This window comes from Mus musculus, chromosome 12 (genome assembly GCF_000001635.26).
Source record: "Mus musculus strain C57BL/6J chromosome 12, GRCm38.p6 C57BL/6J".
Taxonomy (NCBI): Eukaryota; Metazoa; Chordata; class Mammalia; order Rodentia; family Muridae; genus Mus; species Mus musculus.
The window spans coordinates 57,603,179-57,629,044 of NC_000078.6; the positions used below are offsets into that span (position 1 = coordinate 57,603,179).

Genomic DNA, 25,866 nt, shown 5'->3' on the forward strand with positions numbered 1-25,866 from the left:
TTGGCTGGGAGACTATTAATAACTGCTTCTATTTCTTTAGGGGATATGGGACTGTTTAGAAGGTCAACTTGATCCTGATTCAACTTTGGTACCTGGTATCTGTCCAGAAATTTGTCCATTTCGTCCAGGTTTTCCAGTTTTGTTGAGTATAGCCTTTTGTAGAAGGATCTGATGGTGTTTTGGATTTCTTCAGGATCTGTTGTTATGTCTCCCTTTTCATTTCTGATTTTGTTAATTAGAATTTTGTCCCTGTGCCCTTTAGTGAGTCTAGCTAAGGGTTTATCTATCTTGTTGATTTTCTCAAAGAACCAACTCCTCGTTTGGTTAATTCTTTGAATAGTTCTTCTTGTTTCCACTTGGTTGATTTCACCCCTGAGTTTGATTATTTCCTGCCGTCTACTCCTCTTGGGTGAATTTGCTTCCTTTTTTTCTAGAGCTTTTAGATGTGTTGTCAAGCTGCTAGTATGTGCTCTCTCCCGTTTTTTCTTGAAGGCACTCATAGCTATGAGTTTCCCTCTTAGAAATGCTTTCATTGTGTCCCAAAGGTTTGGGTACGTTGTGGCTTCATTTTCATTAAACTCTAAAAAGTCTTTAATTTCTTTCTTTATTCCTTCCTTGACCAAGGTATCATTGAGAAGAGTGTTGTTCAGTTTCCATGTGAATGTTGGCTTTCTGTTATTTATTTTGTTATTGAAGATCAGCCTTAGTGCATGGTGATCTGATAGGATACATGGGACAATTTCAATATTTTTGAATCTGTTGAGGCCTGATTTGTGACCTATTATGTGGTCAATTTTGGAGAAGGTACCATGAGGTGCTGAGAAGAAGGTATATCCTTTTGTTTTAGGATAAAATGTTCTGTAGATATCTGTCAGATCCATTTGTTTCATCACTTCTGTTAGTTTCAGTGTGTCCCTGTTTAGTTTCTGTTTCCATGATCTGTCCATTGGTGAAAGTGGTGTGTTGAAGTCTCCCACTATTATTGTGTGAGGCGCAATGTGTGCTTTGAGCTTTACTAAAGTTTCTTTAGTGAATGTGGCTGCTCTTGTATTTGGAGCATAGATATTCAGAATTGAGAGTTCCTCTTGGAGGATTTTACCTTTGATGAGAATGAAGTGTCCCTCCTTGTCTTTTTTGATGACTTTGGGTTGGAAGTCAATCTTATCAGATATTAGGATGGCTACTCCTGCTTGTTTCTTCATACCATTTGCTTGGAAAATTGTTTTCCAGCCTTTCATTCTGAGGTAGTGTCTATCTTTTTCTCTGAGATGAGTTTCCTGTAAGCAGCAAAATGTTGGGTCTTGTTTGTGTAGCCAGTTTGTTAGTCTATGTCTTTTTATTGGCGAGTTGAGACCATTGATGTTAAGAGATATTAAGGAAAAGTAATTGTTGCTTCCTGTTATTTTAGTTGTTAAAGGTGGCATTCTGTTCTTGTGGCTGTCTTCTTTTAGGTTTGTTGAGGGATTACCTTCTTGTTTTTTCTAGGGCGTTGTTCCCGTTCTTGTATTGTTTTTTTTCTGTTATTATCCTTTGAAGGGCTGGATTCGTGGAGAGATAATGCGTGAATTTGGTTTTGTCGTGGAATACTTTGGTTTCTCCCTCTATGATAATTGAGAGTTTGGCTGGGTATAGTAGCCTGGGCTGCAGTTTGTGTTCTCTTAGTGTCTGTATAACATCTGTCCAGGCTCTTCTGGCTTTCATAGTCTCTGGTGAAAAATCTGGTGTAATTCTGATAGGCTTGCCTTTATATGTTACTTGACCTTTTTCCCTTACTGCTTTTAGTATTCTATCTTTATTTAGTGCATTTGATGTTCTGATTATTATGTGTCGGGGGGAATTTCTTTTCTGGTCCAGTCTATTTGGAGTTCTGTAGGCTTCTTGTATGTTCATATGCATCTCATTCTTTAGATTTGGGAAGTTTTCTTCAATAATTTTGTTGAAGATGTTTGCTGGACCTTTGAGTTGAAAATCTTCATTCTCATCCACTCCTATTATCCGTACGTTTGGTCTTCTTATTGTGTCCTGGATTTCCTGGATATTTTGAGTTAGGATCTTTTTGCATTTTCCATTTTCTTTGATTGTTGTGCCGATGTTCTCTATGGAATCTTCTGCACCTGAGATTCTCTCTTCCATCTCTTGTATTCTGTTGCTGATGCTCAAATCTATGGTTCCAGATTTCTTTCCTAGGGTTTCTATCTCTAGTGTTGCCTCGCTTTGAGTTTTCTTTATTGTGTCTACTTCCCTTTTTAGGTCTAGTATGGTTTTGTTCATTTCCATCACCTGTTTGTATGTTTTTTCCTCTTTTTCTGTAAGGACTTCTACCTGTTTGATTGTGTTTTCCTGTTTTTCTTTAAGGACTTGTAACTCTTTAGCAGTGTTCTCCTGTATTTCTTTAAGTGATTTATTAAAGTCCTTCTTGATGTCCTCTACCATCATCATGAGATATGCTTTTAAATCTAGGTCTAGGTTCTCAGGTGTGTTGGGGTTCCCTGGACTGGGCGAAGTGGGTGTGCTGGGTTCTGGTGATGGTGAGTGGTCTTGGTTCCTGTTAGTAAGATTCCTCCGTTTACCTTTCGCCATCTGGTAATCTCTGGAGTTAGTAGTTATAGTTGACTCTGTTTAGAGATTGTTCTTCTGGTGATTCTGTTACCGTCTATCAGCAGACCTGGGAGACAGATTCTCTCCTCTGAGTTTCAGTGCTCAGAGCACTCTCTGCTGGCAAGCTCTCTTACAGGGAAGGTGCGCAGATATCTTGTATTTGGACCTCCTCCTGGCCGAAGAAGAAGGCCCAAAACAGGACCTTTCTCAGACACTGTGTTGCTTTGGCAGTTCCCAGGTGGTACAGACTCTCACCTAAGCAGACTAAATTCCTAAGTTTCTTGGAGTCCCGGGACCAAGATGGCGACCGCTGCTGCTGTGGCTTAGGCCGCCTCCCCAGCCGGGTGGGCACCTGTCCTCCGGTCCGGAAGGTGGCCGGCTGCAGCCCTTTTATTTGAAGTCTTTACTAAAACTGAAGGATCTGTTTCCAGGATATCTAAATCACAAGACCAGACATTTGTTGTAGTTCCTCACCACAGGACTGCATAATTACCCTGATGACATGCCAGATGGTTCTTTCAAGAACAAGTGATGTAAGAGAGAAAGGTGGAAGTTGCTTTTGAGTTTTATGGTGTAGCTGCACATTCCCATTTCTACTGTGATAGATTACACAGTCAGCTTGTTCACTTAGGAGGGGCCCACTCAGGAGTTGAGTGTCCTTGGGGGCTACTTTGAATGATAGCTCTCAGAAGCCTTTGGAATAAGATCTACAGGTAGTATTACAACTGTTTTTGTTATATATAGGTTATATATATGTGTGTGTGTGTGTACATACACACACACACACATATATAAATAATTACAAAAGACAATTTGTTGAATAATTTAAACTATCACATTTTGGAAGAGATTGAGGAGGTGGTGGGAAGACAGGGTTGTCAGGGGCTGGGGGAAGGGAGAAAGGGATGGTGTACAAGAAAACTAGAATTTTCAGGATACAAACTGAGGAAATTAAAAGGTGAAGTGGCTGGTGACAGAATCTCTAGATAAACAATTAGCATATGAGTTAGGAATATACACTGGGCAACATTTCACAGACCCTTTGTCCCACAAAGTCATCTACACATCTTGTCATCTCTTTAGTCACCGCTGCTGCTGTTGTTTTGTGCTACTGGGGACAAGTAACAAGGGCTTCACCCCACAAAATTACCTATATATCTTGAGACAGGGTATTGTCAGACCTGGGTGGAGATAGAACCTGAGGCCTCATACATCATGGGTAATTCCTCTATCACTAAGCCACAACTCCAGCTAGAAAAACTCCACTTTTTTTTTTTTTCTTTGTAGTATATTTGGGCCTAGGGTTTTTTTTTTTTTTTTCCCCAATACCTTCAGTATTGTTCTTTGTTTTTTATTATTCACTTTACATCCCAATCGCCCTCCCAACCCTGTCTCTCCTCTCCTTCCAGTCTCACCCTTACAAATCCTTCCATGCATTTCCCCTCCCCTTCTCTTCAGACAAGGGGCACCCCACTTTGGGGACCACCCCACCCTGGGACTTCCAGTCACAGTAGGCCTAAATGCGTCCTCTCCACTGAGGCCCAACCAGGAAGTCCAGGTAGGGGAAGGGAATCCATTGGCAAGCCGAGAAAAACTTCACTTTCATATAGCACTGTTGACTAGATAAGCGAGAGGTATCTGAGTCTTTAAAATTGTTAGACACACAAGTATTTTCACATCTACTGCATTAATTTAAGGAACAACAACCATGCTCCATTTTTCTCTGCCTTCTCTCCCACTCCAAGAACCCAACTCATCCACAAATTAATTTTCCATCGGTATCATAGGAGCAGGTACAGTCTCTGTTATTTATAGTCTTATTTTCATATTTGTATATAAACTGGATTTATATCAGGATTGAACTTGGAGCCTGTGGGTAATACTTAGATTTGATTAAATGTACTTGTTGTGCAGTCTGTAAACCATTTCTTGTCTGTTATTTTCCTCTCTAGCTCGCCTGCCTCTTCTCAGGGGCGGAGGAGTCGTGCCCTCTGTCTTGCTTCCCCTGCATTCCTAACTGAAGGGCTGTAGCACAGGGCTGCTCGCAGAACTAACAGGGCATCATTCCCTGAATACTTGCTACTTAATGTGAAAGGAATGCCATGCTCACACAGCAAATGCTGCGGCCTAGAGGAGGAAGGCAGGCTCATTTGCTCAAGTTGTTTGCTTCCTTTTTAAATTAACTAATTGATTAATTAATTAATTAATTTTTTTACTATTTTTAAATTTTTTTTCTGGCTCTGCTTGCTCTGACCATATTTATTTCACATGTGTGGATATACTGTTACTGTCTTCCGACGCAGCAGAAGATGGCATCGGATGCCCATTACAGATGGTTGTGACCATATTGTTGCTGGGAATTGAACTCAAGACCTCCAGAAGAGCAGTCGATGTTCTTAACACCTGAGCCATTTCTCCAGCGCCCCCTTTTTTTCTTTAAGCAGATTTTTAAAAAAAAATTTTGTTCTATAGGATTCCCTACCTCTGCAAAGTGTGAATTATCTTAAGATCAAGAGTACTTATGGTCAATGCTATAGCAATTTGCTGTCATATAAATAGTATTTATAAACTATAATATCGAATATTTATGAAATTTTGTTTTCAGGAAGGCCTGTCTTTGCCATTCTCATTTTTTTAGTAGTGTCATTATTATAATTTCTTTTATTTTTGAGTCAAGTTTCTTTATAGGTTTCTGAAGGAGAAAGCCAGATGTTGGGTTGTCTTTTCCATGTTGATGATAGTGAGTGAAGAATGGAGCTTTGCCCAGCCATAGGCACTGCCATATTCTTGAAATATTTTTCTTTTTCTAGTTTCATTGACAAATACCACAATCCAAAGCAATGTAGGGCAGGCAAGTTTTTATTTCAACTCATAGGTTAGAGTCTCTCATTGGGAAAGTTCGAGAACTCAAGCAGGAACTTAGATGCAGAAATCAAGGCAGAATGTTGTTGGCTAGTTAGCTGGCAGGCTCTTGCTTAGTTAACTTTCTTAAGCAGCCTAGGCTTTTCTGCCTAGGGAATGGTGCAACCCATGGTTTGATGGGCCCTCCCATATCAGTTAACAGTCAAGACAAACTCCCATAGACATGGTTATAGGATAGTCTGATCTGGGAAATCTCTCAGTTGAGATTGTTCGGGTGACTCTAGGCTGTGTCAAGTTGTCATTTTAAGCTAGTTAGGACATGCTTGTTTCAGGTTTTTTTTGTTTTAAACAATCTGTTTCATTAAAAAAAATCAATAGTTTGCTTTATCTAAGCACAGAGTATATATAATTCTGTAGTAAGGGGTACTTACCAAAGAGATATTCCGTCTTACTTGAAATATAGTAGTACCGTGTTTCTAGAAATACTGAATTGTTTTGAAAAGATTTAAGGACTTAATGGAGAAGGTGCCTTGCATAATTACAGACAGCTACTGTAGCAGTTTAGATGTTTACATTTATAAAACTGCCACTCAGTTTCTGTTTTATTTGAAAGCATATTTTTCAGTACTGGCAGGTCCATTGAATTTAGGGTCAAATCATTCACAATAATCATATATATAATATTTAACTGAGGGGAAAAAAAGGTAAAAGTTGGGAAAACCGCCAAGTGGTCCTGACACATACCTGTGCCTGCAAGTAGAATTCTGCTGCCCAGTGCCATCAGGTTTGTACCTGCAGGAAGCAAGGGATTGTAATGCATTTCATGGTATTTTCAAACCTGCGTGGACAAGTCCCTATTTAGGGTCATTAAGTGTCTTTTCCTACTTTCCTGAAATTTGAACTTCAGGGTAGTTTAACTGAAGGCAGTGTACTGTGGGGAAGTACTGAGGGGATGGTAGGAAGGCCTGGGTTAGGAATATACGCTTGGCTCAAGCTGACACAGTCATTTGGGGAGATGGTGAATTTCATGGCATGGAGTATGTGTCTGGGTCTTACTGTTTTCATATGTCTTCTGGCTGACGACTGAAGAAGCACAGAGCCAGCCTCAAAGGCCAGAGGATTGCTGCTGCTGTGTTACTGGGCCATCTGCCTGCATTAGATTACCTGGAAGGCCCCGTGCTTGCTTGATTTGCTTCAGACATGGCACCCTTTGCGGGTGTCTCTGCCTGGGACATGTAGGCTTTCTTCCGATGGTGCTGATCTTTCAAATCCTTCTAACTCTGATGCTTTTGTCTGCAGTGTTAGATGCTGCAGGCAACACCCTTTTGGGTGGAACAAATGAGAATCGTAGTGAGGGCTGGGAAGCTGGCCCACTCTGGGCCTCACAGGTTTTCAGTCCCTTACAGAATTTACAGTGTGTTCAGTGCATTTCCAGACCTTGTAGGTGCAGAACCATTCCTGGTTAGTTACAGTCAGTGACTCGGAGATAATATAAAGTTCACACATATACGGAATATTGTGTGTACTTTGTAATTATTTTCCTTTGATTTTTTTCTTGTGAGCCCAAACTTCCATATTTTTTGATTTAAGACAGGATTTTTGCAAGTGGTAGTTAAAAAGCTTCCTCGTTGCCCTCAAAGCGCCATTTTAATAGCTTATAATTTTTGTTGCCTTTTAGAGTTTTTCTCATTTTCTAAAGGGCCACATTTGGCTTCTAAGGATTCATTTATTTCCTAACCTAATCATTTTTCTATTGATTATTTTTTTTGGGGGGGTCTAGGTTATAATTATAGCCTCTGATATGTGGTTAATCCTTTTTTTTATACTACATATTTGGGTTGTTTTACATTTAAAACTTCCAATATAAAACCAAGTGTTGATAGTGACATAAGTATGCTTACCTTGGTTTTTAATGTAAATAGGAATATCTATTAGCTCTCTGGCATCTTCTGTTTGCATTTGTGGTTGCAGTCTCCCATAAACATGAGGTGTGTTATCATCTCATAATATCATATCAGTATTATCCCTATGTTATAAAGCTGGGGTTCAGAGAGATCCAGTTATTGCTTGACTGAGAGAGCTCATGTGCTCAACAGTTCCTTTGCCATACTTCCTTCCATGTGTGAGTTTTTCACTTGAGACAATAATTTATTTGACTTACAAACTAATGATATATATATATATATTTTTTTGGAGATAGGATCTCTCTATGGAGTCCAGGCTGTCTTTCAAACTCACTGTGTAGCCCTAGACTGGCCTTGGATCCATGATGTTGCTGCTTCAGGACTCCAATGAGGGCTGGGCTTATGGGTTTGCTATGGCTTAAAAACCAATATATTTGTATGTTCATTCTTTATCTTTTTCTTATTTTTTTTTCTTTCTGGAGCTTGATCCTAGGGTCATTGTGCATCTTGTGCATGCTAGGCAAGTATTTGACACACCGACTTCTATCCCTAATACCTTTTCCACCTTTTGAATTTGAGACAGGGTCTTAAAGAAATTGTACATACTGGTCTTGAGGTCACTCTGTAGCCCAGAGAGCTCTTCCTGTCTTCTGGCCTCAGACTCTCCAGTCTCCAGGATTACAGGCTCGTGCTGCCTTGCATAGCTGTGTATTTCTCAGTGTTGTCTGAAACGTCCTCAGTAACTTCCATTTGTGTATTTTTGTCTCTAAAATTTCCATCTATTACCAACAAATCCATTGTGGTTAGTAAGTTGTTTGTTGGTTTATTGAGACAAGATCTTACTATGTAGTCTTGCCTAGCCTGGGACTCTCCAGGTGGATGAGGCAGGCTGAGAAACCACAGTGGTTTATCTGTCTCTGCCTCCCAAATACTGGGATAAAGGCGTGTGCTATCTAAGCCCAGCAAAATTGTTGCTTTTAGTAACCTGTGTTCAAAATACTAAGTGTGAACTGCTCAGGGTTTATTAGACAAAAAGCAAATCTACATTCGTTTTATCAATGAACAATATATTGTTACAGTGATTTTTACTGTGTTAACAAAACCAAAACAAATCTAGGAGTTAAGAAATAAAGTGTTGAACACTTCATTTCATTTCTAAACCATTTTGTCTTCCCCTACCCTCCAGGTGTCCCGTGTTAGCTTTCTTTCTCTATAGATTTACCTATTCTGGATATTCAAGTAAATAGAACCACACAATATATTACTTGGGATATCTGGCATCTTTCAATTAGCAGTGTTTTTCTGAATTAAAACTTTACTGTAAGGAACTTGAGTTTAAAAACACAGCAAGATTAACTGTATATAAAACCTGTATAGCTCAGTGTACCTCTATACAGCTAGAGTGCCCGTTATCAATCTATGGAGGTTCCAATTGTATTTTACCTTCTTTTCTTTTAATGGAAGAACTTTTCTTCATACATTGATCATGTTTCCCCCTCTCCTAATCCTCCCCACCCTCCTACCCATACAGCTTCATATTCTCTTTCTCTTTCTTTCTTTAAACAAACAAGCAAACAACCAAAACCAAAAAAAAAAAAAAGGCAAAAAGAAACACAAAAAGTCCCACAAAACCACAAAATCTAAAAATCAAAATAAGCAATCAAAAGACCAGTAAGACCAAAATGTGCCAAAACAAACGAAACATTACCAATGCTGTTGAGTTCGCTATTATCCTGCCTCCCCTGAAGCTTGGTCGATGTACTCAGCGAGACTCTGTTGGGAAACCTGATTTTCCCTTTGCTATCGGGTATCAGTTTCAGATAACTTCTTGGTTAGGGTTGGGTGGGATCCTATTTGAACTTGCCCTCCTTATTGCTCAGATACCGACTGGCCTGAACCCCTGCAGGTCTTTTGCATGTTGCCACAGTCTCCACGAGTTCAAATGTGCACCTGTTGTGTCTGGATGGCACTCTTTCCTTGGAGTCATCCATCACCTCTGGACTTACAATCTTTCTGCTTCCTCTCCATATAGATCCCCGGACTGTGAGGTGCCAGTGGCCTGATGAATGAATCCCATTTAGGGCTGAGTACTCCAAAGCCTCTCATTGTCTACATTGTCAGATTGTGAGCCCCTGTTAGTTCCTGTGCACTGTAAGAAGGGTCTTCTCTGATACAGGCCAAGGAAGGCTCTTGGGGTAGAGTATGTCATGAGGATCTATTTCATTGCCATGTTCCTGTAGTGGAACAATAGTAGTAGGTTTTCTTATAGGCCCATGACCTCCCTCACCTCAGGCTTTTAGCCCCATTAGCAGTATCAGGATGCTCTCTACAATTGGAGATGTATCTCATGGAATGGGCCATAAATCCAATCAAAACGTGGATGGTTTCTCCTATAAGATCTGTGCCACCACTGTACCAATGAATCTTGCAGACAGTTTACTGCTGTAGGTAGGTGCTATTGATGACCACTTTCTCTTTTAGTAGTGTGAAAAGTACCTCCCGGTACAATGAGTGTAGTCAGCCAGTTGGGCATCGACTTCTCTGTGTGACGACATAAGTAAGTATTGTTGTAAATAATAGGGTCTTGCCATCCAGGTGTGGAGAGCTACCAGTAACCTTGGCGGTAGTCTGTGATGTTTGGGAGTTTCCATGGGCCCTCTCTGGCCAATGACTGAGCAAGATGTAACCCATTTCTGCCCCTGGGGTTTTGCTTGAGTCATTGTATCCCCTCTTGTCTGGTTATTCCATTTAGATTTCTTTCATGTATATCCAGATGTTAGGAAGCTTCCACAATGCTGGGTTTCCTTATGGCTTTCAGAATGGCTTCTAGTGATAGTTTGTCCTACCCATTATTCTCTCCTTCACCCCTCTTGCCCAGTTCTCCTTCATATGTCACCCTTTTACTCTGGTTTCTTTCCCTTTACCTCGCCATAGCACTATATTCTATTGTTTGTTTCTTTTCGTTTTCTGCTTTTTATTATCCCAAGACAGGGTTTATCTGTGGAGCCCTGAATGTCCTGGAACTCACTCTGTACACCAGGCTGGCCTTGAATTTACAGGGATCCACCTGCTTTTGTCTCCAAGGTGCTGGGATTAAAGGCATATACCACCACTGTCTGGCTTCATATTATTGCATCCCTTTTCCCCTTCCTTGAGAAAACCTTTTCCTGTTAGGTACCTAACCTCTATGGTAATTCAGATTGTAGTACACATTTTGAAAAATTAAAGGTTAATGTCTGCATATAAGAGAAAACATATACTGTTTGTCTTGTTGGGTCTAACTTAACTCATTCAGGATGATTTTTTTTTCTAGTGCTATCCATTTATCTGTGAATTTCATGACTTTCTGAATGATACTCCATCGTGTGAATGTACCACATGTTCATTACCCATTTATCAACTGATGGAGATCTAGGCTATTTCTGGCTTCTGGCTATTATGAATAGAGCAGGGAGGAACACAGGTGAAGAAGGGTCTGTGCAGTAGGGTTTAGAGTCTCTTGGCTACACCCAAGAGTGGTGTACAGTGGTGGATCCTGAGGTGGATCTATTCCTAGCTTCCTGAGGAACTGCAATTACCACATCCTCTTGGAGGATTTTTTTTCTTTGATGAGTGTGTAGTATCCTTTCATGTCTCTTCTGATTCATTTTGATTTGAACTCAACTTTGTCAGAGATTAAAATTGCTACACCTGCCTACTTCTTGGGTACATTTGCTTGCAACACCTTTATCCATCCTTTCCCCAAAGGTGATATCTTTTATTGATATTGAGAGTTGTTTCTTGGATGCAGCAGAAAGAAGCATTCTCTTTTCTAACCCACTCTGTTAGTCTGTGCCTTTTTATAGAGTAATTGAAACCATTAGCACTGATAATTGTCAATGGGCAATATTTATGGAGTCCTGTTATTTTACTGCTATGGTTGGTGCCCACTTTTTATTTATTGTTCTCAGATTAGTTATTCACTGAATCTTCTTGCGTTTGATTGACCTCTTCAGACTGAAGTTTTCCTTTCAGTGCTTTTTCAGAGCTTGTACTCATAGATAGGAATTGATTACGGTTTTTCATCATGGAGTGCCTCTTTTGGTTGATTGTGATTGGTAGTTAATCTGGGCCTTTCTGCCTTTCTTTCTCCCTCTTTCTCTCTCTCTCTCTCTCTCTCTCTTTCTCTCTCTCTCTCTCTCCCTCCCTCCCTCCCTCCCTCCCTCCCTCCCTCCCTCCCTCCCTCCCTCCTTCTTTCTCTCTCTCTCTCTTTCTTTCTTTCTTTCTTTCTTTCTTTCTTTCTTTCTTTCTTTCTTTCTTTCTTTCTTTCTTTCTGTCTTTCAGAGTTTCCATTTAAAAGTCTGATGTTATTCTTTTGTGCCTGCCTTTATTGGCTTTTCCCCTTGTAGCTTTTAATATCCTTTTTTGGTTGTTGTTGATTTTTGTTTTGTTTTTTTTTTTATACTCAGTATTTTGATTACTATGTGTTCTGGGAATTTCTTTTCTGATCCAGTCTGTTTGGTATGCTGCATGCTTCTTGTACCTTCATAGGCACCTGCTTATTTAGACTGAGGAAATTTTCGTCTGTGATTTTTAAAAAATGTTTTCTGTTCCTTAGACTAGGTTTCTTCTTCCTCTACCTCCATCATTCATACGTTTGCTCTTTTCATGGTGTCAAGACTTCCTGAATGTTTTGTGTCTAGAAGTTTTTAGATTTTGCTGTTGACATTACTAAACAAGCTAAGGAGAGAGGGGCCTTGAAAAGCCATACAGTTGAGTGCCTGAGCGATAAAACTGAGGTAAAAGCAAACAGACTAATTTGCCTGGTGATGGCAGATATGGGGACTTATAGTTTACACAGAACCAAGGTCTCTTGATTCCTGGTTTATTGTCCTTCACTTTAATGTCTTCTTATGGCCATAGCTAAGTAGAGTGTTGGTCACTGTAACAAGCCTCAGGGATGGTAAAAGTGACCCTGGAAATGCCAGCTAGCGCTTCCTAAAATGGATTCGTACTCATTTTTGTTTTTGCTTGGACTGAATTTTAGATTTGCTTTTAGTTTCTTGTGTAATGCTTTAAGTACCTGATTAAATGGCAATGGACTGAATTTTAGATTTGCTTTTAGTTTCTTGTGTAATGCTTTAAGTACCTGATTAAATGGCAATGCTTTATATGTAGCTGATATAATATTACATAATTGTCTTATTAAAGTTAATCATCTATTTATAAAGGTAAACAATTTAAAAGTCCTGAAATAGAATAAACTTGAGTGTGTGTGTGTGTGTGTGTGTGAGATAGGGTCTCACTATTTAGCCCTGTATGGCCAGAAACTGGCTACATCTCCAACTCAGAGATCCGCCTGCCTAAGCTTCCCAAGTGCTGGGACTAAGGGCATGTGCCACCATGCCCATCTACACAAAAATATGTTCATGTTTTAAAAAATCCTTTTCTCATTTATTGAATGTTATTGATTTTTTTTTTTTTTTTTTTTTTTTTTTTTTGCTTTTCGAGACAGGGTTCCTCTGTATATCCCTGGTTGTCCTGGAACTCACTTTGTAGACCAGGCTGGCCTCGAACTCAGAAATCCGCCTGCCTCTGCCTCCCGAGTGCTGGGATTAAAGGTGTGCGCCACCACGCCCGGCTGTTATTGAATAGTTTAAAGTTCTCTTATGCATTTGATTCTAATTGACTAACACTGCCATATTAGATCATGGATGCATTTAAGTGGTTTTATAAGTTGACATAACTTTGTTTTCTTTTGTCTCAAGGATATTTCTTTGATGGAACAAATGTACCTCAGACCATCTCAGGTGCAATTTGAAGTACCCAAGGAGGTGGAAGAGAAAAATTTCCCACCAAGTATTACGGAACATCCAGTTGTGGTAACATCTCTAGTATAAATCTTCTTTCCCTGAATTAAAGAAATAGTGTGTCTTTTGTAGAGTGAACACTTGCGAAAGATTAAGAATGGTTTCCTCTAACTTGCTTTGAAGTATGTCTAAGCATCCAACACAAAGCTGTATGGGCTTTCAGAAACTGTCTTGAGTGATGCCAAACTCCCTTTTCATGGAGAAAGATAGTGAATGGCTCTCCGGAGTTATAGATGCTTAATATAGAAAGTAGCTTGAGATAGAATTGGAAGTTATTAGCCTCTAAGCAAGCATTATTTTACTATACAATTTATCTAGAAGAATTGCTAAAAGTGCAGTCTGGACCATGGGTAACAGAAGTATTTCAGAAGCAAAGCTTTCCTTTGTCCACCACAGGGAAAATGACTAAGGTATTTGAAGCAATCTGGAACATGTCCTCTGATAATGGGAAGTGACTCCACTTAAACTAAACTTGAAATGGAGTAAAAGTAAATAAATGGAAGGTGAATCCACATTTACATAAGAAGACGTGAGGATCCGTTGCTTTACTTGAGAATTTTGAAAATATGACCCCATATATGTATGTATGTATGTATGTATGTATGTATGTATACACACACACACACACACACACACACACACACACACACACACACACACAAACACACACACACACAGTGAGAACATACTTCGTTTTAGGAAAATGAAGAAAACCTTTCCAACTTTGTATTTTACTCCCAGTGGTTCAGAATTCCAAATTTTCTTTCTTTCTTTTTTTTTTTTTAACTGACTGTTGAAATGTGCTCATGAGATTTTTTTTCCCCCTTAGGATTTGGTGACATAGGCCAGGGAAAAATAATTTTCTGGCATTCAGATATTTTATAAAGTCAACTTGAACTTTTGCTGTGGAGTCTGCAGAAAGAACAGTTTGCCAGACCAAGCTGAGTTCCAGACTTGCACTACTTACCATTCTGTCACTGGATGGAATACGCTGTAGAACTGAAGGCCGTGGAGGACTGATGAGATGAACCTTTTGTTCTTTCCTTTTTCTCCAGCCGAGCATTTATGAGGAGCTCCCGGAGACTGTGTCAAGCATCTTCCAGGTGGAACAGGAGGAAGCTATGAAATGGGTAGACAGAGACGAAAATATCGCAGCTTTTAAATCTCAGGAAACGTTAGACATTGTGCCACCTGAGGACGACGGTAAACCTTTGGATAGTGCTCTTCCCACAACTGATGCAAAACTAACCAGCCAGCCAACTTTAAAGGTAAGCAAAACAAAACCACAACTGTTGGCGTCGGAAACACTTAGAACTGTGAGAACCGGTGATGGGCAAATGTGAAGTTCCCAGGCAAAGAGCAAGGCATGGTGTATGTGGCAGTGTTGGGGGTGGGGCATTAGCCTTAAAAGGGGGCATCAGAAGTGTAGAGAAAGAGGTAGACTTTTTTCTTTTTAATTTCTTGGGATGAAGGACTGATTCTCTAGGTAAGAGGGCATCCGGGCTCTTCAGAAACTGGCCACACGTTTTCTACGTAGTATCTGAAGGGAGGAGCCAGGATATGTAGTCCCTAGATTAGGTCTAGATGAGCTTGGTAATGCTGTGCATTCGCTCCCGTTTAGATTTATTTCAGTTCCAGAGTTCTTTCCTTTTGTGCCCAAGCTTGCCAAAGCTTGATGCTTGTTTGCTTGGATCCTCTCAATGTCAGTTTTTATCCATGACCTTTAACCCTATACATAGGCCAAATGCTTTCTTTGTAATGTCAGTGGTGCAGGAACGAGGAACGGTGTGCTCCAGTAAGCCAAGCCAAGGCGACTTTAACATCCAGATAACAGAGTGAGGCAGGACATTAGCTGCTCAGACACATGCTCAGAGAACTCCAGGCATGGAGGGCACAGCTTCTGCCTTATTGGCAATTCTCCACCTAGATGTAAAGGTTGCTAGTATTTTGAGCTAAGTCATTACCAACAGCAGAAAAAGAAAATCGTGTGGATGTGATAGCAACTTGGTGAAGAAATGCCTGAAACAACAGAAACAGGACTTGTTACCTTTGTAGAAGAGAAATTGTCACAAGTTTGAGTCAAGATGGAAAGAGGTAGATACTTTAAGAGCTGTAAGATTCTCTAACTCCCAAGTGCACAATTATAATTATGATTCCTGGCCCCCAGAGTTCTGAAAGCACAGGAAAGATGAAGTGCATATCACAAAGGACTAGGAACGTGGCATGTGGCTATTACAAGTTACTCCCTGAGAGTTGAGATGCAGGCATTGAACTTGTTACTAAGGTCAGACAAGGCAGTCCTTTGTTACATACATATGGGGGTGGGGTGGGGGTGGGAGGTGGGGTTGGACCCGCCCATGTATGCTTTTCAGTTGGTGGCTTGGTCTCTGGGAGCTCCAACTTGACACTGTTGGTCTTCCTATGGCATTGCCATCCTCTTTAGCTCCTTCAGTCCTTCCCCCAACCTCAGTCCAATGCTTGACTATAAGCATCTACATCTGCCTCAGTCAGCTGCTGGTAGAGCCTCTGAGGACAGCCGTGCTACTGACTGTATTGTTAAGGGAAGATAATGGCAGTGTCACCTTGCTGTTGCAGGGATGCTGTGTAGATGCTGTATAGATGGCATTGAGTGTCAGACACCAGTAGTCTTAGTATGGTTAGCGATTATGGGTTACTAAGTTGTGAATTTCAGCAGTCCACATATAAATGCCTCCTGATAGCTGCTGCAGGTGAGATGGTGTTAGAACTACTGGATAGACTTGTAGTTACATATCTAGATAGTGCACCCTTACTGTGTGAGAGTCTCTAGTGGAGAGATATAGGATTGTGTCCATTTTAGCATATTCCTCCACAATGTGGAGGAGACTATGGAAGATTTGCTGATTGGATTTATAGATAACATCCAAAATTCAGTTGCTTAGAGCTCAGATTAAATTTAACAGGCATAAAACTAAGGTATGTTTTGCCTTTGGGTCCACCAACCAAGTACAAGGTAGGATTTAGCAGCAAATGTGAAGAACCTCAAGGCTTTAAATTATAACATCGTCGTCGTCTTGTCATAAGAAGACAAATACAGGTGTGGTTTATCCTGGTCGATGGATGCCATAGAGGATCATCATCCTTCACCTAGTTGATCTGATTATGTCCCATGTCAAATATTGTGTTCATATCCGAGTATCCAACCACAGGAGGATAGTCCACCTTCCATGGAATGGTTTTGAAGTGGTGTTGAAGGAGGCACCAGAGATGTTCATCTGAGGGGGAAACTAGCCCAAGGCAGTAAATATATTCAAGTACTTGACTGTCTGGGAAGCAGAAAGGGGCTAACTGTTCTCTAATAGTTCCTGACTCTAGTCTGGTAGATGAAAGTTGTTAGGCTCAGAGGTAAGGAAAGAGAACAAATGTGAGTAACTGGAGTGTTTGGAAGAGGAAATGGCTGACCCTGTGTATTCATATTCATGGTCCCTAACCCCATTCAAACAGACAACTGCTGGAGGCACTGTAGCCAGAGTTCAGGTACGAACTGCAGGTGAGAATGGAGTCATCTTGTTTCATGACTTCCTAATTCCTCACCTAAGAAACTGCAAGAGGAAACTTTTTTTTTTTTTTTTTTTTACAGAGTTAAGTCCAAATCCTGCAGCTGACTGTAATAACTTCCTTTCACCTAGCCTTCTCTTACTTATCCAGCCATACCTCTGCCTTGGCTAGGAACCCTGGAATCTAGTCTCAAAACAAAGCACAGAGCATCCCAAGAAGAAAACTCTTGTGTGTAAATTATTACAACCACATAGTCTGAAACATTTCTAGGAGATCCGAGAAACTGGTATTTTCAACATATAATCATTAAGAGGCAACTATGTGTGAGACAGAATGTCTTTGGGTGTGCCAGGCAATGGAAATATAACACACATGCAACTCTAAGGAGTTTACCGTTTGATAAATAACACTCAGAATTATACTATAAAGCATTAGAGCTCCTTTTAGCTGTGCTGATAATCAGAAATCTTGCCAAACTTCCAGAAACTAAGGGCAGGTTCTACTAAAACACCAAATCAAGGTGTGTGTGTGTGAGTGTGTGTGTGTGTGTGTGTGTGTGTGTGTGTGTGTGTGTACACGTCTGTCAGGAAGAATAGGAGGGGAGATGGATCAGAACACAGTCCCTTTAACTCACTTAAATGCCAAGTGAATAATGTAGCCTGCTTTTAAAAAAATGTATATACATACATATCATATATGTTATATGTATATATTCTTTCTTTTGTTTTTTTTTTTCTTTTAAAAAACACCCTGATGGCTGTTTCTCCTCCCTCTTCTTATCCCAGCCCCTCCCCCACTTCCCCTCTGTTCCCCCCGCTCCCCACCCACTCCTCTGTTAGAAAAGGGCCAGCCTCTCATGGATAGAAACCAACCGTGGGATATCAAGGTTCAGTAAGACTCGGCATCTCCCCTCAGATTGAGGCTGAATGAGGCAGCCCAGAAGGAGGAAAGGGTCCCTAAAAAGGCTAAGATAGCCCACACTCCTGCTGTTAGGAGTCCCACACGAACACCAAGCTATACAACTATAACATATACCCAGAGGAGGTAGGCCTGTCCTTTGCAGGCTTCTTGGTTTGTTTCATTTCAGGCTTAGAAGGTGGAAGACAGCATCCCTGGAGCAAGCAGGTTAGCAAGACTAACTGAACCGGTGAGCTGTGGGTTCAGTCGAGAGACCGGACCCCCAGCGAGTAAAGCAGAAAGTGATGGAGGATTTGTCAGCTCCAGCCTTGGACCTCCACACACACAACACACATGTGAACATACATATGAACACACATTTCCTACAAGCAAAAAACCAGCATATTGGGCTGGGGCATAGCTTAATGGTAGAGCATTTGCTTAGCATGCTTGAGACCCAGGGTTCATCTTATAAATAAAATGCTAACTGATATGGCTGTCCCCTGAAAGGCTCTGCCAGTGCCTGACAAATACAGAAGGAGATGCTCACTGCCATCCATTGGACTGAGCACAGGGTCTCCCAATGAAGGAGCTAGAGAAAGGACCCAAGAAGTTGAAGGGGTTTACAGCTCCATAGGAGGAACAATATGAGCTAACCAGTAACCCCAGAGCTCCCAGGGATTAAACCACCAACCAAAGAGTTCACATAGTTGGACTCATGGCTCTTGCTACATATGCAGCAGAGGATGGCCTAGTCGGTCATCAATGGAGGAGAGGCCCTTGGTCCTATGAAGGCTCTATGCCCCAGTGTAGCAGAATGCCAGGGGCAGGAAGCAGGAGTGGGTGAGTTGGTGAGCAGGGGAGGGGAGAGGGGGTAAGGGGAGGGGGTTTTTGGAGGGAGACTAGGAAAGGGGATAACATTGAAATGTAAATAAAGAAAATTTCTAATAAAATTAAAAAAATCAATATATGTAAAAAATTAGGAATGTTTTAGAAACAGTAACTTACCTTTGGTATTTATATTCTGCTATATTATAGAAGTCAGGAGTTTAAGTATGAGACAGCATTAAATATGAGAGAAAAGTTTAACTCTTCATGTTCCAACTGTTTTTTTTTAAAACAGCATGCTTTGTGTGTTTTTAAAGGTGGAACCAAGAGGATTCATGCAAATCAGAGGAAGAGAAGTTAAGCCAACATATAAAAGTAGACCAAAAAAGTTACCGAAACCAAGAATATATGTAAAACCTGAGGATAAAAAACTAATTAAAAAGTAACTTCCTTGAATTTATATATTTTTTGTTTTCTCTTTAAATATTTATTTTTATTTCATATGTGTGAATGTTTGCTTGCATGCATGTATGAGCACCAAATGCATGCCTGGTGTCTGGAGAGGCCAAAAGAGGGCGCTGGAACCCTTGGAACCAGAGTTAAGGATGGTGTGGGTACTGGGAGTCCAGTGCTCCATAGGCGCATCAAGCTGTGTTAACTATGAGCTGTCTCTCCAACCCCTTTCCACATTTTCCTATCCAAAGATTAGTCATTCAGTAGCTTGATACGTAAAAGTACAGTTTTTTTTAAAGGAAAAACTAAATGCCTCACGTGGAGATCCAAGTGGAAACTTCTCAAAGGAAAAGTTTGTGGCGGGATTTCTATCTGGAACAGGCGTGCTTTCCTCCATACTCTCTGTTTCTGTTTGTGAAGAGTGGTTATATAACAATAGTTAGAATGGAAAGGCCATTGCTTTAACCATGGTTTGATTAACTGGTTTGTTTTTTGTTTTTTACTGTATTGTTTAATTTTCAGGCTAGTCAATGTAGTGACTTAGGTTTCTCTCCACTGTCCGTTCACATTTCCCTTTCCCCTGGCTGCACCTTTAATGAAGTTTCTTTCATTATTATTGAGTACTTTTTAAATATATAATATATTTTGATCATGTCTTCCCCTCCCAACTGGCTCCTAGATCCTCCCTACCTCCCTGTCCACCTAACTTTATATTCTTTCTCTATCTCTCTAAAACACAAATGAACAAAGGGACAAAGCCCCAAACAAACAGAAAAGAAGAAACACACACACACACACACACACACACACACACGCACGCACGCACGCACGCACGCACGCACGCACACACACACACACACAAACACAGACACGCAGCCAGAAACCAAAATGTACAATCAGAAGACCAATAAGATAAAAATTGTCCAAACAAAGTAAAATGAGACAAAAGGTCTACAAAAATGTTCTTTAATGGAGTTTAGGTCTCTCACAAGAATACAGCTGCAGGTTTCAATAGTGCCCTGTGAGTGCGATTCAGATGCCACTCAACCTTGTTGAAACTGGCTTTCTCTTCCTTTCACCTGCTATTTTCTTTTCCTTTTTTTATGGGCTGCTTTATTCTAGATTAGCCTTCATTTACCTCTTTATAGAGGTTTAAAGAAACTTTAATTATTGGCTTTTATTGTTGCTCTGGATACAGGGAAAGTGCAGACATGGAAGACAACCTGTTTTATTTTTACTTAACTGCCGGCTGAAACTTTGTAGATGGACACCACTCACGGTTTAGAAGCGGAGAGTAGATTCACGGACAAAGAATTCCGAAACTGATAAAACAGTGAAATTGGCATCTAAGTGACCCTGTGCATGCCGTTGTTATCTGCATTGCTCTAAGCTCATTTAGTTAGCAAGATTATGTATTAAAACAAATAGTGACAGCAGGCAGCAAGCATTTTACCTTCAATAAATAGTTACTGTCAGATTATCAACGGAGCAGAAACTTTCTTGATTTTTTTTTTTTTTTGTCCCTAAAAATCCTTGCATTTAGTGCATTAAGCAAAGTAGTGTGGCCACACACAGAGTCAAGGTCTTTTCTTTTCTTATGTCTTAGTGTTTCAAAGAATGACAAATAGTCCTGCTTAAAGAGAATGTGCTGTAAAAACACAGAGGCTTTCTCAAGAATGCCAAAAATATTTGTAGACCTCATTGATATGTATTTGTTATTTTAATTCACACAAGCTGATTTTTTTTTTTTTTTTTTTTTTTTTAGAAATTTCCATTATAGAGAAACACGACAGAAATGCAGGAGAAGAAACATAGGGCATTAAAGGAAGTCACTTTTCTTTTGTTTTTGGTAGGGAGTCACTTATAAAATCATGCCGAACCTTTCGTGCACTGGTCCTTTGTCCCCAGCCGGTCTGTCTTTTCTCACCAGTGACCAGCCCTCAAAGTATGTGATCACCCTGGGACACAGCTCCCCATCGCAGCAGTGCAGCGAGAGAGAGTCACTTGCTCACCTGTTGTGTTAGACTGATGGAAGGAAGCACAGGAATCCAGCTGGGCTGCAGTGCTTCTACATAAAAACAATCAGTTGTATGATCTTAAGCACACTCTGCTAGCCAGGGCCTGCCTGAAGCAGGATGATGGTTCACATAGGCTTGACATGGGGAGCTTACCTCTTTGTTCCTTTTCTTCTCCCTCCCCCTCCCCACTTCTCCTCCCCCTCCATCTCCTAGGAGGGGAGAGCCTGGAGCCCCACCTTCCTGGTCACTGCTTTTCACTCTCCCAATGAGGTTTCTTGTCTCAGACACTTCACAGGCTTTAGATGTGCTGCTGTCCCTCCCCCACAGTGTTCACACATGTCATACCTTGTCCTTTGCAGAGTCTATGCTATTTTGGAAACGTCATAGACTACTTTGTGCATGACTGAATACTGCCCATAGTATGCCTACCAGTAGGTGGAATGCCACACAGTATAATTTCATTAACAGTAAAAATAAAATGGGTAATTCTACAGCCTGAGCATATGCATTTTATTTTTTAAAAAACAGTTCTCATAAATGTAAAAAGCTAGAAAATTTTATTCCACTCTTTTACTAAAGATGTTTAGAGAAGCTGGTAATATAACTCACAAGCTCAAGATCTAAGGGTCTGGTCCTGTCCCAGACCATGTCAAAATCTATATTGTGTATACGATGCTTCTAGTTGGGGTTGTTGAGACACATGGGCTAATAATCAGAGCAGCACTGACCGCTGGGTATAGGTCAAACCAAACCAAACCCAAACAAACCAGCAACCAAACAACCTCTGGCCCCAAACCATAGGACTAATACAGTATCTGGGAAGAGACATTTATAAAATACAAATCCTTCCCACCATCATCAAAGGGAAAGAGAAGTAAAGCAGAAAATGAAGGAGAGAGGGGGGGGGGGAACTCTGCAGAGACATCTGTCATCAGGGTATTATTGTCTGAAGGATGTTTAGACATGAACAGAAAGTTAGACAGTAGTATGTCTTTGTGTCTTGTCCTTCAAGCTGATAACAGTTGACATCTGCTATTCGAGAGGCTTGTTGTAGTTGCATTTACTCTTTTTAAGTCAAAGCCTATGGCCAAATGAGAATTTTAAAAGTATTTAAATGCAGGCAGTCCAAACTCAGAACTACACTCTTAAATGTCGGGCAGTTGTAGTAAGCAACAGAACCACTGTGTTGAGGAAAGGAGCTAAGATGGATCTGTAGATGGGACTTTTCAAATGGGAAAAGGCAGTACAGTGCCCTTGTCACCTGAGAAAGCCTTCCTTGTGAGGAAGACCAGGTCTGGAGTGTGCTGTAATGATGGCAGAGAAGATGGACCTTTGCTTTGCGTTGGATTTGCAAGCGAAGGAGAGAGATGTTAGATATCTTGTATCTTGAGCATGAGTGATCTATAGGTTGTTGTGATGCCAGGAGGAGATGTGGGAGCATTCAGCAGAGAGAAAGAAATCCCCATGGAGAGGAGTTTACTTATGTTCAAAGAGAAGTTCAAACCTAGAAGGCACACCCAATTGGGGAGCTAGAGACTTCAAACTAAGACAGAATTAAAAGATGGAAATCTGGGGGTAGGGGCTGCTCTAAAAAACTCATAGGGAAAGAACGGTTTCAAGGAGGATCAATACTGTCAGCTATGCCGGAAGGTCTTATAGAATGTGGTCTACAAGTACCAAGCTCCTCACGCTGGCGGTTGTGTTGAGGCTGAGCAGCATCAGAGGAAGAATGCCTCTCAAGAATTCTCAGTCTGGATTGGAAAGGCACTGAGTTTATGGACAGCAATCCTGTGCTTGGAACCCAGTAGCTGATAATTTGCTGACCTAGTCAAACTAGGCCTGCTCCAAAGAAAGGGTGATCTCTGGTATATATATATATATATACACATACTGGAGAGATCACAAGAGAGTTGTGAGGGTTAAAAATGTGTAAAGCACCCAGCACCCGGCACATACATAGTAGGTGCTTAAAAGGTTGGTTGGATAGCAGGTGACATACAGCATCAATAAAGCAGCCCATGGTAACTTCACTGCGCTCTCCTCACCTACAGGGAAGAGAGAGAGGCACATTTCAGGAGTGGGAAGGGATGGAACACCTGAAGATACAGTGCTGCTCTGATGGGTTTCTGTAGTGTGGGTATTGTTCTAGGAAGAAATGCTAGACCGAGTTACAGAATTCAAGAGAGGAGTGGAAGAATGAAGAGTTTGTCTTAAACCTATTCTTTGTGTGGTATATGCAAGACACATAGCTTGGTATGAATTAGAAGCTCTGGGCATTTCACAATGCTGCAATATTAAAGTTGCCGTAAAGCATTATTATAGTTTTGTGTCTGATCCCATACTTCATGGTCCTTTTTAGAGCGCGCACTGAACTGTCAGTATCAATGTATTTCTTATCTAACACCTGTAAAATGATGAAAGAGGCTCACTTTATTTCCTGTTGCAGAATACCACAGGCTCATCTCCCTTCTCATCTCCATGACCTGTGCACCACAGTCCCAACCATGGAGTTGCCTGTGGATCTGTACCTGGCTTCTCGAGTGTACCACACCCCTGACAGGAAAGGTCACAAGGCTGTCCTTGGACTATTGGGGTTGCCTCTTTTAGGTGACCACTGTGTTGATGAACAGAGAGAAAGGTAAGAGTTTTCTGGTTATTTTGTTTTAAACTGTCAAAAGCATTCAGAGACAGGGAGAGAATGTGTGTGAGAGAAAGAGTCTTCTAATTAATTCATTGATGGCAGAAGCTTCATGCTGTACCCTTCTAGGTCCTTCCTTTAAAATGGTTTCTTTGGAAACCAAGTTTTTAACACAGAACATTGAGAGGCATCTTTACCCATAGCAGTAATTTATCATTAGGAAATTTGACCGATTAACCCAGTTCTACAAGTATGTTAGATACATTCTTTCTTTTTTTTTCTAACTTCATGACAACTTTGGGATGCAAATGTGGAATAAGATACATGGAAGTTAAGCAGTTTATCTCATTTTATGCTGTTAAAGGAATGGAGGTTTTGGGAAGAGAATGCCAGGAGGTGTTTGACTAGAGTCTGCTGACACACTTTGTTCCTGGATAGTGATCAGAAGCCCTGGTTTTGGAAATCATTCCAGCTGTGTGCTTCCTTCTGTTGGAATCCACACATTGTTCTGTGAACAGTGTATGATCCACACCGTCCTCACAAGAGGAAGGGGAAGAGAACTGATATTGGCTTAGTAGCAAAAATACTCTGAGCATAGTGTTATCTACTTTTGCATGTTTTCTGTTTGAATTTTCAGCTGTTAAAGGAGAAGTCATAATTTTCATTTAATTCATAAGGAAATGTAGGCTTCATAACACCAAGTTACCTCTGAGTACAGGATGGGATCCAGAGATGGCTAACTCGGTTTGACCCTCACTCATTCTTTTCATATCTTTTTCTCCATGTAAAAAATATATTTAAGACATTTGTTTCCTCATCACACCTCCTAGCTAAATTTTAATACCACAGCCTCCAGATACACCGTGTATCTACTTATCTACTTTAATATTGTATGTATTCTTACACTTGTGCAAATTAAGAAAAATGTTTGCATCATGCAACCCTCCTCTTCCCCAAAGGGTGAGTTTTTATGTCCACAAGTCAGTGTCCCACTACAAACACCATCTAGTCCCTCACCTTTGAAAAGATGGGTAGGACTCAGAAAAAAAAAAAAACAATCCATTACCTACATTAAGAAAAATAAGAAATTAAACATTTAATTAAATTGGATGCTGTTCAGAATTGACGTTTATGCTACACATACAAGAATAAGATCCTATCAGATCACCTCTAGCTGTGTTCACACATGACTATTGCTTACCCACTCTTCTTCATAAGATACTCTGAACTGGTTTCCTCAGGTTGATTTTTTTTTTAAGTAAAAATTGGAGCATTGCATCCAATCTTTTACAGTTTACAAATCATCCATTGGTGTTCCACAGCCAGAATGAACTTAAATTTGACTCCTTGCAAGAAAGAATTCAAACCAGTATCACGTTTAATTCTTATGGAAACAGAGTGTATTTTCAGGATGCAATCATTACATACATCTGAAACCACTCAGTTTTGTCAAGTCACTGATGACGTTTTGAAAATCAGTATATGGGGTTTGGAAATTGGGAACTGTTTCAGCATCTCTGATAAAAAAAATAACGGCCTAAAGCTGGGAGTACAGTAAAGATCATGTGATCATGTGTAATCCAGTCGCCATGAGATTCTACCCCACTGCCCTTTGGTACTGAAGGCTGAACCCAGGCCTGGAGCATGCCAGGCAAGCTCTCTGCCACTGAGCCAGACAATGTTATATCATACACAGCTTATATATTATTCAGCAATGTGTTAAAACTGCTGTGTTCTTTCCAATTCTAAGTTTTTGTTCTCCCAAGTAGATCCCTCTTTCCTTTTTCCAAGGGAGTAAGTGAATGCTCTGTTTGATACTGATAATTCTTGGCAATTTGTTCCTAAATCTCAAATAAAAAGTTACTTTAAGTATTGAATACTTAATTCCTAGCATTCGTCTCCTGAGGATTACCCTGCTAAACAAAGCTTTACCTATTCAAAACATAGCTGTCTGCAGAGCCTACAACTTGAGAGAAATGTATCATTTTTCCTGCTTTAATAAGAGTTCTGAAGAAAGGTAACTGTAAACACCAAGCAAGCGCCTCTCACGTCACAGATCTGCTTTTGCTGTAATGAGAATAGTGAACTCTAAATCATGATAGTACCTGTGGCTATGAAGCCTTAGTGCCTTGCTATTTCTACACATAGAATTGTTATTTGTGGTAAATACCAAGAATATTTTAGTAGAATGGTAAGAATATACACTCAGTTTATTCAAAAATAGCAAAAGTACTAGTCGAATGTACATTTATATTGTTAAATATTTCGTATTGAATATCTAC

The 25,866-nt window shown here is 40.5% G+C and overlaps 1 protein-coding gene and 1 long non-coding RNA gene across 18 annotated transcripts in view; one reads left to right on the forward strand and one right to left on the reverse strand.

Annotated features, from left to right (window-relative positions):
• 4921518K17Rik (RIKEN cDNA 4921518K17 gene) overlaps positions 1-15,424 on the reverse strand; it is a 32,628-nt gene extending 17,204 nt beyond the window's left edge. The window contains exons 1-2 of the long non-coding RNA NR_131110.1: positions 15,261-15,424; positions 14,181-14,332 (exon numbers count right to left, since the gene is read on the reverse strand). This is a non-coding gene — a long non-coding RNA (RIKEN cDNA 4921518K17 gene). The remainder of the gene's footprint in view (positions 1-14,180; positions 14,333-15,260) is intronic.
• Positions 1-25,866, forward strand: part of Ttc6 (tetratricopeptide repeat domain 6) — a 191,208-nt gene that overhangs the window by 56,475 nt on the left and 108,867 nt on the right. For 15 of the 17 annotated variants that reach the window (XR_001780477.2, XR_001780479.2, XR_001780482.2 and 12 more), the window contains exons 3-6: positions 13,112-13,225; positions 14,269-14,481; positions 18,793-18,917; positions 23,393-23,584. Coding sequence is in view for 11 of the 17 variants with exons in the window: in XM_017315184.2 (XP_017170673.1) it covers positions 13,112-13,225; positions 14,269-14,481; positions 18,793-18,917; positions 23,393-23,584 (644 nt within the window). In the remaining 6 variants the exon portion in view is untranslated. Of the gene's footprint in view, positions 1-11,835; positions 12,143-13,111; positions 13,226-14,268; positions 14,482-18,792; positions 18,918-23,392; positions 23,585-25,866 lie in introns of those variants that run through there. The other 2 variants (XM_017315189.2, XM_030246911.1) reach the window with 2 other exon arrangements.